Source organism: Heterodontus francisci, chromosome 19 (assembly GCF_036365525.1).
Source record: "Heterodontus francisci isolate sHetFra1 chromosome 19, sHetFra1.hap1, whole genome shotgun sequence".
Lineage (NCBI taxonomy): Eukaryota > Metazoa > Chordata > Chondrichthyes > Heterodontiformes > Heterodontidae > Heterodontus > Heterodontus francisci.
Genome location: NC_090389.1, coordinates 7,886,257 through 7,902,441, shown reverse-complemented (window position 1 = coordinate 7,902,441; position 16,185 = coordinate 7,886,257). Strand labels below are relative to the sequence as shown.

General features: G+C 42.6%; 1 protein-coding gene across 7 annotated transcripts in view; it reads left to right on the top strand.

The window, feature by feature from the left end:
* cacna2d2a (calcium channel, voltage-dependent, alpha 2/delta subunit 2a) overlaps nucleotides 1–16,185 on the top strand; it is a 1,382,174-nt gene that overhangs the window by 1,236,993 nt on the left and 128,996 nt on the right. For all 7 annotated transcript variants that reach the window (XM_068051351.1, XM_068051350.1, XM_068051349.1 and 4 more), the window contains one exon: nucleotides 15,438–15,590. In XM_068051351.1, the coding sequence (XP_067907452.1) occupies nucleotides 15,438–15,590 (153 nt within the window). The remainder of the gene's footprint in view (nucleotides 1–15,437; nucleotides 15,591–16,185) is intronic.

The window sequence follows — 16,185 nt, the reverse complement described above, 5'->3', positions numbered from 1 at the left end:
CCAAACATCACAACCGTGGTCCAAACCCCAAACATCACAACCATGGTCCAAACCCCAAACATCACATCCATGTTCCAAACCCCAAACATCACAACCGTGGTCCAAACCCCAAACATCACAACCATGTTCCAAACCCCAAACATCACACAACCATGGTCCAAACCCCAAACATCACAACCAGAGTCCAAACCTCAAACATCACAACCATGGTCCAAACCCCAAACATCACAACCTTGGTCCAAACCCCTAACATCACAACCATAGTCCAAACCTCAAACATCACAACCATGGTCCAAACCCCAAACATCACAACCTTGGTCCAAACCTCAAACATCACAACCATAGTCCAAACCCCAAACATCACAACCATGTTCCAAACCCCAAACATCACAACCTTGGTCCAAACCCCAAACATCACAACCATAGTCCAAACCCCAAACATCACAACCTTGGTCCAAACCCCAAACATCACAACCGTGGTCCAAACCCCAAACATCACAACCTTGGTCCAAACCCCAAACATCACAACCGTGGTCCAAACCCCAAACTAACTGTAAGCAATGGCATGAGAGGCCTTCTAGCACTGAAATGGTATAATACAATACATTTGTTAACTGGGTCTGTTGTATATTCCAGTTACCTACTACTACCCTTATTATCATATTAGTGGATGGAAAATCAGAGGATACAGTATTTTAGGGAAATTATAGGGAAAGAGACTTGGTGTGGTAAATGCAATTGATATAAGACAGGATTTTTCTCTGGGTTCTTCTTGCTCTGCCTCATGAATGAGGTTTCCACCAAACACTGGGTAGAAGAAAGAAAGTATCCCTCAAGGAACGGCCCAGCAATGATGTTTGTGAGGCAGTGTTGGTTTTGTGCCAATTTGGAAGTAGGTTTGAAGGAGTAGAATAGCTAATAGTTTTGGGATATTGAATGGTCAGGGTAAGCATAAATTGATGATTCAAGGGTAAAAGTGGTTGAGGTAGAGTATTAAATAGTGAAGAGATGGGGAAAATTAGTGATTAATGAAGAAGAGAGAGAGTACTGTGAGTATTGAGTTTGCGGTTTTGGGGTAGCTGAGCAGTGTGGGGTAGTAAGAATTCAGTGGGGAGGTGAGGGTCTGCTGAGGGAGGAGATGGTATGTAGGGGAAGGGAGTAGATATGGGTGTATTGAGTAGTTGAGGGAGGATAATATGTACTTGGAAAGCAGGTAAGAGGAGGGTGAGAAGTTTGGATGGACGTCAGTGGATAGTGGGGAAAGGGAATCATTGGCAGATAGGAAGTGGTGTGTAAGGGTGAAAATCAGTGTATTGTGAGTTAGTGGATGCAGAGTGTAGAGGGGGGCACCGGTAAAGGTTGCAGTTTGAAATAAATGTCAATGGTGAGGAGTACAGTTGGATGAAGGGATGGATATGGTGGAGCAGACTGAGAGGAGGAGGTAGGTAGATGTAGGGAGCCACAGAGAATAACCAGAATAAAGTAAATATCTCAGCCCCAGGGTATTGCTGCAGGAGTTCCTCAGGGTAGTGTTCAACGTACAACCATCTTCAGCTGCTTCATCAATGACCTTCCTTCCATCTTAAGGTCAGAAGTAGGGATGTTCACTGATGATTGCCTCGTGTTCAGTTCCATTTCCAGAGCCTCAGATAATGAAATGGTCTGTGCCCACATGCAGCAAGACCTGGACAACATTCAGGCTTAGGTTGATAAGTTCCAAGTAACATTTGTGTCACACAAGTGTCATTCAATGACCATTTCCAACAAGACACAGTCTAACTACTTACCCTTGATATTTAATGGCATTACCATCACTAAATCCCCACCATCAACATCCTGGAGTTCACCATTGACCAGAAACTTAACTGGGCCAGCCACAAACATACTATGGCTTCAAGAGCAGTTCAGCAACAAGTAACTCACCTCCTGACTCTTCAAAGCTTGTCCACCACCTACAAGGCACAAGTCAGGAGTGTGATGGAATACTCTCCACACGCCTGGCTGAGTGCAGCTCCAACAACACTGCAATGCTCAACACCATCCAGAGCAAAGCAGCCTTCTTTAATTGCACCCCATTTACCACCTTAAACATTCACTCCCTCTGCCACCAGCACACTATGGCTACAGTGTGTACCATCTACAGGATTCGCTGCAACAGCTCATCAAGGCATCTTCAACAGAACATCCCAAATCCTCAACCTCTACCATCTGAAGGACAATGGCAACAGGCACATGGGAACACCACCATCTGTAAGTTCCTCTCCAAGTTTCACATCATCCTGACTTGGAAATCTAGCGCTGTATTTTCATTGTCAAGGAAACTCCCTTTCTAACAGGTAGTGGTTGTATCTTCACCACATAGTCTGCAGTAGTTCAAGAAGGCAGCTCACCGCCACCTTCTCAAGGGCAGTTGGGGATAGGCAATAAATGCTGGCCTTGCCAGCAACGCTCACAATCCATGAACGCGTAAAGGAAAACAGCACAGTGGATCGCCAGCAATGTAAATGAAAGGGAAGGGTTGGGAGAATAGGCCTCTCTGAAACTGTTTTCATCCAAATTAATTAATTAAATAAAAAAGCAGCTTTTGGTAGGAGGAGGTCTGTCCTGAATTAAAGAAAAAATCAGGAGGAAATCAAAAGTGTTTTGAAATAATGAGAATTGTTGTCTACACAGATCAACAAATTAATGAATTTAATCAGTGATCTGAGCAGGAATGTTAATGAGCACAGTAAATAAGTGAAAGCTTGCTCACAGAAGAAACTAAAACTAAAAGATTAAAATGAAAAGTTACATTACTATTTAAAAGATGATAAAATATCTTACAGTAGAGCTGTCTGTCATCAAGAACTGGAATGATAAAGGTGGGACTTTGTCTAATGGAAAAAATAGATAAATCATTAGAAAGCACATGAAAAAGAAAGATACAAAAAATGCTAAAAGCAAGAATTTTCAAAGCATTACAAAATTCTTATCTACATGTTGAAGTTCCTTCATGGCTTTGTCCCTCCCTAGCTCTGTAACCTCCTCTCGCCCTACAACTCTCCTGCCCCTGAATTTTCAATTCCTCTAACTCTGGACTCTTGTGCAACACCCCTCCCTTTGCCCTATTGGAGGCCATCTCATGCTCTGGACTTCTCTCCCTAACCTCCTCCATCTGTCCCATCCCTCTTTTCCTTTAAGACCATCCTTAAAACCCATCTCTTTAACCAAGCTTTTAGTTACCTTTTCTATTCTTTCACTTCTTGGTTCAGCACCATTTCCCTTACAGCCCTGTGAAAAGCCTTAAGATGTTTCTCTATAGATAATATGAATTATTGTTGTAAGAAAGAAAGAAATAAAGACTTGCATTTATATAGTCCTTTCATGACCTCAGGAGGGCCCAAAGTATTTCACGGCCATTGAAGTGCTTTTGAAATATAGTCACTGTTGTAATGCAGGATAAACAGAAGCCAATTTGCACATGGCAAGGTTCCACAAACAGCACTGAGATAAGCACCAGATAATCTGTTTTAGTGATGTTGGTTGGGGGATAGATATTGGCCAGGAGACCAAGAGAAATCCCTTCATGGCATCTTTTAGACCCATGCGAGAGGGCAGATAGGTTTTAAACTCGGCTTAATGTTTCATCTGAAAGATGCATATATATATATATATATATATATATACACATACACATATATACATGTAATGCATTTATACTAGAATCATAGAATCTTACAGCACAGAAAGAGGACATTCAGCCCATTGTGCCTGTGCCAGCTCTCTGAAAGGGCTACATGTAAGAAATAATATATATTATACAATAATAATACTGATATATTATTTTATAACTACACTCTATGTATATAATAATGCATGTAAGATCAGGTATATTATATAAAACCCAAATCTATTCATTATGTAGATGCTGTCCTAATGCATCATACTGACAAAAACAGGTTAGCAGAGTGGGAGATAGGTGACAGTTGCAGTTCAGTGCACAAAAATGTAAAGTACTATATTTTGGAGGAGGTAATAGTGAAAGTATAACCTTAATACTATGACTCAACATGCATAAAAAACATAGGGTGCAGATGCCTAGATCTTTAAATGTGGGAATAACAACTTGTATTTAACGTCATAAGATATCTCAAGAATTAGACAAAAGAATTGACACTGGGGAAATTAAGTGCAAGATGCTGTTTTCACAAAGCCAGTGGCAGAGCAGCACAAATTAGCCAGCTACTGATGCCAGTTCGAAATTCACAGGGTATCGCTTCCTCACGACAGGTTGCTGCCGATTTGTGCATGAATAATGGCGAGCATCATTCACGTGTTACTTTTTCAGAAACATCTAACCATTCGAACAGGGAAGGCTAAGGCGGAATCTAAAATAGGTTTTCAAAATTATGAAAGATTTTTAGTCTAGGAAAGATTTTGAGAGGGTAAGGAGTGAAAGGCTGACTCCACTGATTGGTCAATCAAAAGAGCACAACCAGAGGATTATCAGTAAAAAGAACAAAGCGAGAAACTAAAGAATGTTTTTAACACAGAGTTAGAACAGTGGATGCTTGAGGCAGAGACAATAACACTGAAAGGAGAAGTGGATAAAAAGAATAAATAGGAAATAGAATTAGAGCAGTATTTGAAGAGCTAGCATCAGCATAGGCATGGTGGGCCAAATGGCCTCCTCCTCAGTGTTAATTTGTATGCTAGTACCATCACGAGCTGTCTGCCTGTTCTTATTGCCACCTCTGCTCTGTTTCCCCTCTCCTCCTGAAAGGATTGACTGAGGAATAATTCAGCAGATGCCGGGAGCCCTCTGAAACCTCAGCCTATTCAACTGCAAGTTACATGATAGGGGAAGGTTATGTCTGACCAACTTGATTGAATTTTTGAGGAGGTATCAAGGAGGGAAGATGAGGTTAGCGCATTTCATGTAATCTACATGGATTTTGGCAAGGCTTTTGACAAGGTCCCACATGGCAGACTGGTCAGAAAATTAAAAGCTCATGAGATCCAATGGAAAGTGCCAATTTGGATCAGTACTGGGTCCCTTGCTGTTCCTGGTATATATAATCAATGATTTAAAGTTAAATATAGGGAGCATAATTAAGAAGTTTGCAGATGATACGTAAATTGCAGTTGATAGTGAGGAAGAAAGCTGCAGACTGCAGGAAGATATCAATGGTCTGGTCAAGTGGGCAGAAAAATGGCAATTGGAATTCAATCGGGAGAAGTGGGAGGTGAAACAGTTGGGGAGGTCAAACAAGGCAAGGGAATACACAATAAATGGCAAAATGATGCTGAGAAGTGTAGAGGAGCTGAGAGACCTTGGAGTGCATGTCCACAGATCCCTGAAGGTAGAAGGAGAGGTAGATAAGGTGGTCAAGGAGGCATATGGGATACATTCCTTTATTGGCCGAGGCCTGCAGTATAAGAGCAGGGAGGTTACGCTAGAACTGTATAAAACACTTGTTAGACTGCAGCTGGAATACTGTGTACAATTCTGGTCACTGCATTACAGAAAGGGCGTGATCACACTATAGAGGGTACAGAAGAGATTTACAAGGATGTTGCCAGGGATGCAGAACTTTAGCTATGAGGAAAGCTTGGATAGATAGGGTTTGTTTTCTATAGAACAGAGCAGGCTGAGGGGAGATTTAATTGAGATGTACTTAATTCTGAGGCACCTAGATAAGATGGATAGGAAGGACCTATTTCTGTTAGCAGAGAGGTCAATAACCAGTGGGCATACATAAGAACATAAATAGGAGCAGGTGTAGACCATACAGCCCTTTGAGCCTGCTCCACCATTCAATATGGCTGACCTTGGACTTCAACTCCACTTTCCTATCTGCTCCCCATATCCCTTGATTCTCTGAGAAACCAAAAATCTATCGCAGCCTTAATTATATTCAAAGATGGAGCATCCACAACCCTCTGGGGTAGGGAATTCCAAAAATTCACAACCCTTTGAGTGAAGAAGTTTCTCCTCATTTCAGTCCTAAATGATCAGTCCCTTATCCTGAAGCTGTTTCACCTTGTTCTAGATTCCCTAGCCAGGGGAAACAACGTCTCAGTATCTACCCTGTCAAGCCCCTTCATAATCTTGAATGTTTCATGAGATCATCTCTCATTCTTCTAAACTCCAGAGAACATAGACCTAATTTACTCAGCTTCTCATCATGGAACAACCCTCTCATCCCGGGACCAATCTAGTGAATGTTTGCTGTACCACCTCCAATACAAGTATATCCTTTCTTAAATGTGGAGACAGAAGTTGCATGCAGCATTCCAGCTGTGGTCTCACCAAAGACTTCTTTATTGCAATAAAGCCAATATCCCATTTGCTTTCCTAATTGCTTGCTGTACCTGCATGTTAACTTTTTTTCTTAGCTTGCCGGACTGAACATTGAGTTCAATAATTTTAGAGCATGACGGGCCCCCCTTTTTATTTTTATTTTTAGTTTTTTTTATTTGTTTATTTTATTTTAGTTTGTTTCTGCTGTGCCTACCCACTGTTTTTTTCATGTTTGTGCTTGGGGCCAGACTGTTCATTTTTCTGTCAGCCTCCTCTCTGCGCTAACACTTTGTCTTTCACCACACCATTTACATATTGTTTGCCTTTGCTCCATGACCTTCTGGCCAGTTATTCTCTGTGACCTTGTCCTATCAACACCTCTTTAAAATAAAAGCAAAATACTGCAGATGCTGAAAATCTGAAATAAAAACAAGAAATACTGGAAATACTCGGCAGGTCTGGCAGCATCTGTGGAGAGAGAAGCAAAGTTAACGTTTCAGGTCAGTGACCCTTCTTCAGAACTGGCAGAATCTAGAAATGTAATAGGTTTTAAGCAAATAAAGCGGGGGTGGGGCAAGAGATAACAAAAGAGAAGGTGTTGATAGGACAGGGTCACAGAGAATAACCGACCAGAAGGTCATAGAGCAAAGACAAATGGTATGTTAATGGTGTGGTGACCCGTTCTCTTTTGTTATCTCTTGCCCCACCCCTGCTTTATTTGCTTAAAACCTGTTACATTTCTAATATTTGCCAGTTCTGATGAAGTCACTGACCTGAACGTGAACTCTGCTTCTCTCTTCACAGATGCTGCCAGACCTGCTGAGTATTTTCCAGCATTTCTTGTTTTTATTTCATATTTCCAGCATCTGCAGTATTTTGCTTTTATTTTATTATGCTAACTTTTTGTGTTCCTTATGTGAGTACACCCAAGTCTCTCTAAACATCAACATTTACAAGTTTGATGCCTTTTAAAAATATTCTGGTCTCCTTATTTAAGAAGGATGTAAATGCGTTGGTGGCAGTACAGAGAAGGTTTACCAGATTAATACCTGGAATGGGTGGGCTGTCTTACGCGGAAAGATTGGACAGGCTAGGCTTGTATCTGCTGGAATTTAGAGTAAGAGGTAACTTGATTGAAACATATAAGATCCTGAGGGGTCTTGACAGGGTGGATGTGGAAAGGATGTTTCCCCTTGTGGGAGAACCTAGAACTAGGGGTCACTGTTTAAAAATAAGGGATCACCCATTTAAGACAGAGATGAGGAGAAATTTTTTCTCTCAGAGGGTCAAGAGTCTTTGGAATTCTCTTCCTCAAAAGGCAATGGAAGCAGAGTCTTTGAATATTTTTAAGGCAGAGGTAGATAGATTCTTGATAAGCAAGGGGGTGGAAGGTTATCGGGAGTAGGTGGAAATATGGAGTAATCAGTTCAGCCATGAACTTATTGAATGGCGGAGCAGGCTCGAAGGGCCGAGTGGCCTACTCCTGCTCCTAATTCGTATGTTCATATGTACTACCAAAGTGAATAACTTAACACTTCCCCACATTATACTCCATCTGCCACCTTGTTGCCCACTCAGTTATTCTGTCTATATCTCTTTACAGCCTATTTGTGTCCTCCTTACAGCTTGCATTCTTAGCTTTGTATCGTCAGCAAACTTAAATACATCACTCTCTGACTCTTTGTCGAAGTCATTAATATAGATTGTAAATAGCTGAGGCCCCAGCACTGATTCTTGCGGCACTTCACTAGTCACAGCCTGCCAACTTGAAAATGCACCATTTATCCCTACTCTCTGCTTCCTGTCCATTAACCAATCCCCTATCCATGTTAATATATTAACCCCACCTCCATGAGCCCTTATCTTGTGTATTAACGTTTTGAGTAGCATCTTATCGAATGCCTTTTGGAAATCCTATTGTACTACATCTACTGGTTCCTCCTTATCTATCCTACTAATTACATCTTCAAAAACCTCTAATAAATCCGTCAAACAAGATTTCCTTTTCTTAAAACCATGTTGACTTGTTCTAATCAGACTATACTTTTCTAAGTGCATTGTTAATATTTCCTTAATAATAGATTCCAACACTTTCCTGATGACTGATGTCAGGCTAACTGGCCTTTAGTTCCCTGTTATCTCTCTGCCTCCCTTCTTGAATTGCGGTGTTACTTCCAATTTGCTGGGACCATTCCAGAATCTAGGGAACTTTAGAAAATCATAGCCAGCGCATCCACTATCTCTGCAATCTCTTTTAGAAGTTTAGGATTTAAGCCATCAGGTCCAGGGGATTTATTGGATTTTAGTCCCTTGAGTTTCTCCAGTACTTTTTCTCTGCTGATGTAAAATTACTGTAATTTCCACATACTTATTAGCCCCTAGGTTGCCCTCTATTTTTGGTATGTAACTTGTGACTTCTATTGTGAAGACAGACACAAAATATTTGTTTAGTGTCTCTGCTATTTCCTCATTTGCCATGATAATGTCTCCTGTCTCTGCTTCTAAGGGACCAACATTTACTTTAGCTACTCTCTTCCTTTTTATATACTTGTAAAAGCTCTTACAATGTGTTTTTATATTCCTGTCTAGTTGATACTCATTCTATTTTTTTCCTTTTTTATCAACTTTTTGGTGGCCTTTTGCTGGTTTCTAAAACACTCCCAATTCTCAGACTTACTACTGTTCTTTGCAACATTGTAAGCCTCTTATTTTCATCTAATACTATCCTTAACCTCCTGAGTGAGCCACTGATGGATCTTTCTTGCTGGGTTTTTGTTTTTCAATGGAATGTATTTTTGTCGAACGTTTTGTACTGTTTCTTTAAATGTTTCCCACCATTTATTTACCATTACCTTTTAGTCTATTTACCCAAACAACCTTTGCCAGCTCTCCCCTCATACCTAAGTATTTGGCTTTAAATTTAAGATTCTTGTTTGTGATTGGAGTATGTCACTTTCAAACTTAACATGGAATTCAATGGTATTACGATTACTGTTTGCTAGTGGATCCTTTTTGGGCTCCTGGAGCTATTCTCCAGTCTTTGGCTGTCAAAGTTGAAGGAGGTGGGATTCCCATCCCTTTAAACACTTAATCGGGACGGTGATCCCGCCCCCAAGAGCTGCCGGCCAATCACAGGGCTGGCAACTCAATAGTATCAGCAGCACCACAGGGAGCAATGGCCTCAGCCCGAACTGCAGAGGACTTGGACCCAGGCCCAGTGTTGGAGCCCTGGACCCGAGTTAGGTGAGGCGGCGTCCCTGGGGCCAGACCGGAAGGCCCCGTTGGGGGGGTGGGGGAAGTTGGCGTCCGATCCAGGGAGACGGGGCTCCTGGTGGGTACAGTGGTTCCCAGTGGAGGTCCTCCATGGGCCACGAATTGCCCATGAGGGACCTCCCCCCACCCCCACCAAGCCCACAGGGAGGGCACCTCATTTTCAAAGCTGTCCTCCACACGCGGCAGTGGCCCCCCCCCCCCCCCCCCCCACCCCGCAGCTGCTGGAAGTGGCACTTAATTGGTCATCAATAGGGTCTCAATTGGTCTATCCAGCCCCGCCGGGAAGATCGGATCCGGCAATCCCGGCATTGGGTTCCTTGGTGGTCGCTGCTGCTCTGATTCTCTGGTCCACCCCAACTCGGAACCTGGCGTCAGGCTAGGAACAAATTCCAGCCCCATGTCTCTGTAATGGTGATTAGATCTAAACCATTTATCCCTATTTGTGCCACTAGTTCATATATCTTATTGCAGATGCTCCGTGCATTCAGATAAAGTGACTTCAATTTTATTTTTGTACTCCTATTCCCTGCAAGGACCTTTTACTGTTAATCTCTCTGTCCCTGCCTGTCCCACTCAGCTTGTCTTTGCCCGCATCAATATACTTTTCTATTGCCGCAACTTTTATCTTTGGATTTCTAAATCTCCCTTCAGCCAAATCTTCCTTCCCCTGTTATTTTAAAAGCTATTTTTCCCTACTCTGACTATATTTGTTGGTGCACTGCTATTTTTGTACACTCTGTTCCTTCCTGTCACACTCTGGTTACTATTACCTGCATCACTACCATGCACTATTGCCTTGTCTTTCCTCTTTAAGTTTTCAAATCTCCCCTCACATGAGCCCTCCGCCCCCCCGCCCCCACTATTTAGTTTAAAGCCTTCTCTACACCCCTAGTTATACGACTCACCAGGACACTGGTCCCAGCGCGGTTCAGTTGAAGACCATCCCTCTTTCCCCAGTAGTGGTCCCAGTGCCCCATTAATTGAAACCCACTTCTCCCACACCAATCTTTGAGCCATTCAGCTCTCTGATCTTATTTACCCTATGCCAATTTTCTTGAGGCTCGGGTCGTAATCCAGAGATTATTACCTTTGCAGTTTTTTTTTTACTTTTTAGAGATACAGCACTGAAACAGGCCCTTCGGCCCACCGAGTCTGTGCCAACCATCAACCACCCATTTATACTAATCCTACACTAATCCCATATTCCTACCACATTCCCACATGTCCCTACCACCTACCTATACTAGGGGCAATTTATAATGGCCAATTTACCTACCAACCTGCAAGTCTTTTGGCTTGTGGGAGGAAACCGGAGCACCCGGAGAAAACCCACGCAGACACAGGGAGAACTTGCAAACTCCACACAGGCAGTACCCAGAATTGAACCCGGGTCGCTGGAGCTGTGAGGCTGCAGTGCTAACCACTGTGCCACCCTGTTTATTGCTTTTTAATTTAGTCCCTAGTTGCTCATACACTCTCAGCAGAATGTCTTTCTTAGTGCTGCCTATGCCGTTGGTACCCACATGTATCACAACAACTGGATCTTTCTCCCCCACTCCAAGATCCAGATAAAACTATAACCAATTAGCTCCACATACTGTTGACGTACAAGCACTATCTAACACAGCACAGTTGAACGAATCCACAACTAACACATTCATCACAGGAATAAAACTCCTTGTTACTCGTAGAATCTGTTCAAGTTCATCAGTATCGTCCTTTTCTGCCTCAGAATTTTCTGTGTCATGTTTTATTTCAAGGACTCTGCCCCTCCGCTTAGGGCAGTTCATTGCATAATGATACTTTGAGTCACATTTGAAGCACCTATTAATTGTTGCTTGGGCATTCCTGGGATTCATTCGCCTATGATTGCTGTTCCAATTCTGTCTTCCACTGTAATAGTCAGACCTGCTAAAGGTGCTTTTGTCCTCACTCTTCCTGTCTTTAACTCTTCCATTGTACCTATGCCTGCTTTCAGTATCTGGATCATTTCGAAATGTAGTAAACATTGAGTCTTCCGTTCTTTGTGTCACCACAGAATGCCCTGTTTGTTCTACCAGGGCTGCAGGAAATGTCTGTTTCACAGGAATTTCTTCAAGGCAGCAGACATTTGATCCAACAGGGAGTCTTTGTCCAAGAACTGAACCCCAGTTAGAACCAGGAGCCTGTCCATATGCGACACTCTAGCACAGGCTAGCAATTTAAAAGCTAGCACTGAACCAGGGATCTCCAAATTGAATTTCCTCAATCTTCTATACAGTATGTTAAAGTCCGTGATATATTCCTCCATTGAATAACCATCTGTTTTCCAAAATCTATCAAAGTTTGACCATGCCTGATACACATTCAATAGGTCATCTTTCTTGTAAATTTCATCCAAGCATTCTAATAGAAGATCCAACCCTTCATCAGTATCCAACTGATGAGCATCCAGTTCACAAAACACTTTACTTCTGATTTTACTTTTGGTTGGAAGTGACAATGCCAAGGCCATACCTGTTTCCTCTTTGGTTGAGATGTAACCTGTGTCCACATATCCACTTCATTCTTCCACTGGTCATATGATTCAGACTCAGAGAACATCGGAGGGTAATCATACCCTGACAATTTACACTTGCTTTCTGCCATATTTTCCACAATAGCCAGTGAGATTTTAGTTTTCTATGCAAAAACAAATTCCTAGTTTCCAACCTTCAGCTTTAGGCAACCGTCCACTGTTACCATAATAAACTCCAGGAGGCTTGTTATGGAAGGAGAATTCTAGAGCCTTTGTTTACTCAGTTTCACATTTATTGTAGAGTAAAAGGATTACAAACATATCGTTCCTCACTCAAATCCTGCACCAGTCTCAGTGAGTGTTTGCTTATAAGTGCTCAACTAGGACTCCAATTAACACCCTTCACCTGCATATAATCAAATCATTGATGGACAATTAACAGATTAACACACTGCATCACGATGCCATGGTCAATTCACTCATCCGCCCTGCAGTCCCAGCTCTCGTCCACACAAGCGGCAAGAATGTCGAACCTGTTGGACAATTTCAGGGGCTGATGCTGCTCCATGCTACCTTCTGGGTCCCCATACCTGCTCCACTCGCGGTCACACTCTCCTGTCCCTGACCACAGACCAAATCAAAAGTACCTAGCCTAAGGTGTGTGACTGCCTCTTGGAACAAAGTGACCAGGTATCTTTCCACCTCCTTGATGCATTGCCACATCGGAATCTCAGACTCCAGCTCATCAACTCTGAGCTAAACTTCCTTGAGCTGCAGACAATTACTGTACATGTGGTTGCCATGAATCACACTAGTGTCCACCAGTTCCCACAAACTACAGCTGCAACACATCACCTGCCCGGCCATATTTGCTGTGTTTTATTTAATTAATTAGGTTTCAAGTTTCGAAATATCACTTAACTGTTATCTGTAGTTATATTCAGTAATTTAACTACTAAAGCTATAAATTTAATGCAATACTTATATCTTCCAGTATCCGTTTAAATTACTGCCCCAGTTTAGAGGGTTAAAATCTTAAACTCACTCACAAATCAGTGGGTGGCACAGTGGTTAGCACTGCAGCCGCACAGCTCCAGCGACCCGGGTTCAGTTCTGGGTACTGCCTGTTCAGAGTTTGCAAGTTCTCTCTGTGACCGCGTGGGTTTCCGCCGGGTGCTCTGATTTCCTCCCTCAGCCAAAGACTTTTAGGATGATAGGTAAATTGGCCATTATGCATTACCCCTAGTGCAGGTAGGGGAATGATGGGGATGTGGTCGGGAATATGGGGTTAATGTAGGATTAGTATAAATGGGTGGTTGTTGGTTGGTACAGACTCGGTGGGCCGAAGGGCCTGTTTCAGTGCTGCATCTCTAAATAAAAAATAAATAAAATAAAAACAAATCATTTCAATATAAATAGATTTAAAGTAGTTGGTGGAAGGATTAGTGGGGAGTTGCGAAGTAATATTTTTCACCCAGAGGGTGGTGGTGGTCTGGAACTCACTGCTTGAAAGGGTGGTAGAGGCAGAAACCCTCATCCCATTTTAAAAACACTTGGCTGTGCATTTGAGGTGCCATAACCTACAGGGCTATGGACCAAGGTTGGAAGGTGGGATTAGACTGGATGGTTCCTTTTCAGCTGGCATGAACACAATGAGCTGAATGGCCTCCTTCTGTGCCATAAATCTTGCGCTGTTTCTAGTTTGAGACATCACAGTTGGATAGCATGCTTGTTAGCAGCTGGTAACTTTGGACCTGTGCTTCCCAAAGCTCTCCAACACTGGGGTTTTCCTCATGTTTTGTCTGGATCTGTTGTAAACTAATTCGTCAACAACTGTACTAGCGTTGTATCATGCGACTCCTGGAATGGTGGAAGGTGAATTAGATGGACGTTGGCCAGTTTTGGCTTGTAATTCTTATGTGCTTCCATACTAGAGATCAATAACTCAGTGGAACCACTACTTGCATTGATATAGCACCTTTAACATAGTAAAGCAGCCCAGGGCATTTCACAGGAGCGTTACTATCAAAACATTGACACCGAGCTATATAAGGAGACATTAGGACAAGTGATCAAAAGTTTGAAAAAGAACAAAGAACAGTACAGCACAGGAACAGGCCATTCGGCCCTCCAAGCCTGCGCCGATCTTGATGCCTGTCTAAACTAAAACCTTCTGCACTTCCGGGGTTCGTATCCCTCTATTCCCGTCCTATTCATTTGGTCAAAGAAGTAGGTTTTACGAATCATTTTAAAGGAGGAAAGAGATGTAGAGAGGCAGTGAGGTTCAGGGAGGGACTTCCAGAGTTTAGGTCTGAAGCAGCTGAAGGCTCAGTCACTAATGGTGGAACAATGAAAATCGGGGATGCACAGGAGGCCAGAATGCAGAGTTCTCAGAGAGTTGTAGGGTTGGAGGAGGCTACAGATATAGAGAAAAGTGAGGTTATAGTGGGATTTGAACACCAGGATAAGAATTTCAAAAGTGAGGTACAGGCCAATCCTGGGCCCACTAATCTATTTGGTTTAGTTACTCATTAATTAACAGAGCTGTCAGGAAGCCCTGTGTGGTGTGCACATTAGACAAACCACTGAGAATTGATTAATTAGTCAAAGATGGTGCTCTCCAGGGTAGTGTTGTTGTGAAAGTTTGTACTTGGACATATAACTCTGCGCCCTGGTTCCTCAACCTACAGCTTGAATTAATTTCATACCTTTAATGCTGTGAACAACTAGAGCACTAGAGGAAGAAGCCAAACAAGGAGTGGGAGAAGAATTGGCAGAGTGAGCTGTGCTCTGTTTTTGAACTCTGAGCTGGCCGGGTGGATTCTTCTGATCGTGCACATTCCGAATAATTATTGGAGGTGACCGATGGCATAATCAAAAATGAAGGTTTGGAGGAAGTTTCACAAGGTCATGAGTTTTGAATATTGGGGCAGGTGCGCAAGGACTGGGCTGATGGGCAAGTGGGACTTTGATGCAGGAGAAGGAGGATGGTTGGTCAAGTGGGAGTTTGCTTGGGGTGGAAATGGAGAGAATGTTGGAGATGTCAAGTCTAGATGAGTTGAATGTCTGTGTGAAGGTTTCAATCGTGGTGAAGCAGGGCAAAGAGCAGACATGCTGATGGGTAGAGTTTGGTGTTTGAAGCTGAGCTTCTAGTCAAAGCAGGACATCGTGGCTGTACCCCTTTGAGCCCAGCCTAAGCAAACAGTCAGGCAGGGCGTTGGAACCAGGATTAGGGTGAAGTTGTAAGTTGAAGAAAGCTCATACACAACTTGATGTCAGATGAGCTGTCAGTGGTCAGTGATGAGCTGATAGTGGCAATCCTGGAGTCAACAGTCATGCAGAAAAGACTTCTAAATGTGCTTTGTTTTTTGTTTTTTTCTTCAGATTGGTATGTTCTTCAGTGAGGTGGATCCCAGTTTGATGAATGCACTCTACAATGCTTCATTCTACACAAGAAAGGAATCTTATGACTATCAGTCTGTGTGTGGGCCACCGCCTAACACTGACACGGGAGCTGCACCCAGATCCATTTTTATTGTAAGTTTACTTGCTGTCTGCAACCCAGGAGAAAAATCACAGAGGCATTAAAATATGTTGTGTCTTTCTCATTTTCTTTGAAAGCTTTTGTTTATTCGTTATAAAAATATTGGAGATGCGAAAAAAGTCAGTTTGACTGGGCAGTTGGAGGTGGGAGGTCATATGCTGTCCCGACAGGAATACATGCAGAATTGGTGACCCAAGGAGATCTTGGGTCCCACAGCTGATGCACATGGCCACATGGGCCCTTGCAGCCATGAGCTTTTCTCTGTTCCTGCGATTGTTTAGAAATGTGACAGGATGAAACTGATCAGCCGGCACACATGCTAATCACACATGTTCTACAGGGTCTCCCTTTACAAAACATATCAGTCGCTGAATGAGCTGCAGTTCCACGTAATTCGAACCTAAAGATCAGTAAAAGATGGTATAAGAGCAAAATTCCAAATGCAAAGAGCAATAAAGATAATGTAAATACTCAGGGGATGTAATAATAAAACACAAATCACAAATAAAGCAGGAACAATGAAAAATAAGAGCATATTACTTTTCCTGTATAGCAATGTACAGTGCAAAATCAACAAGATGGAGAAAT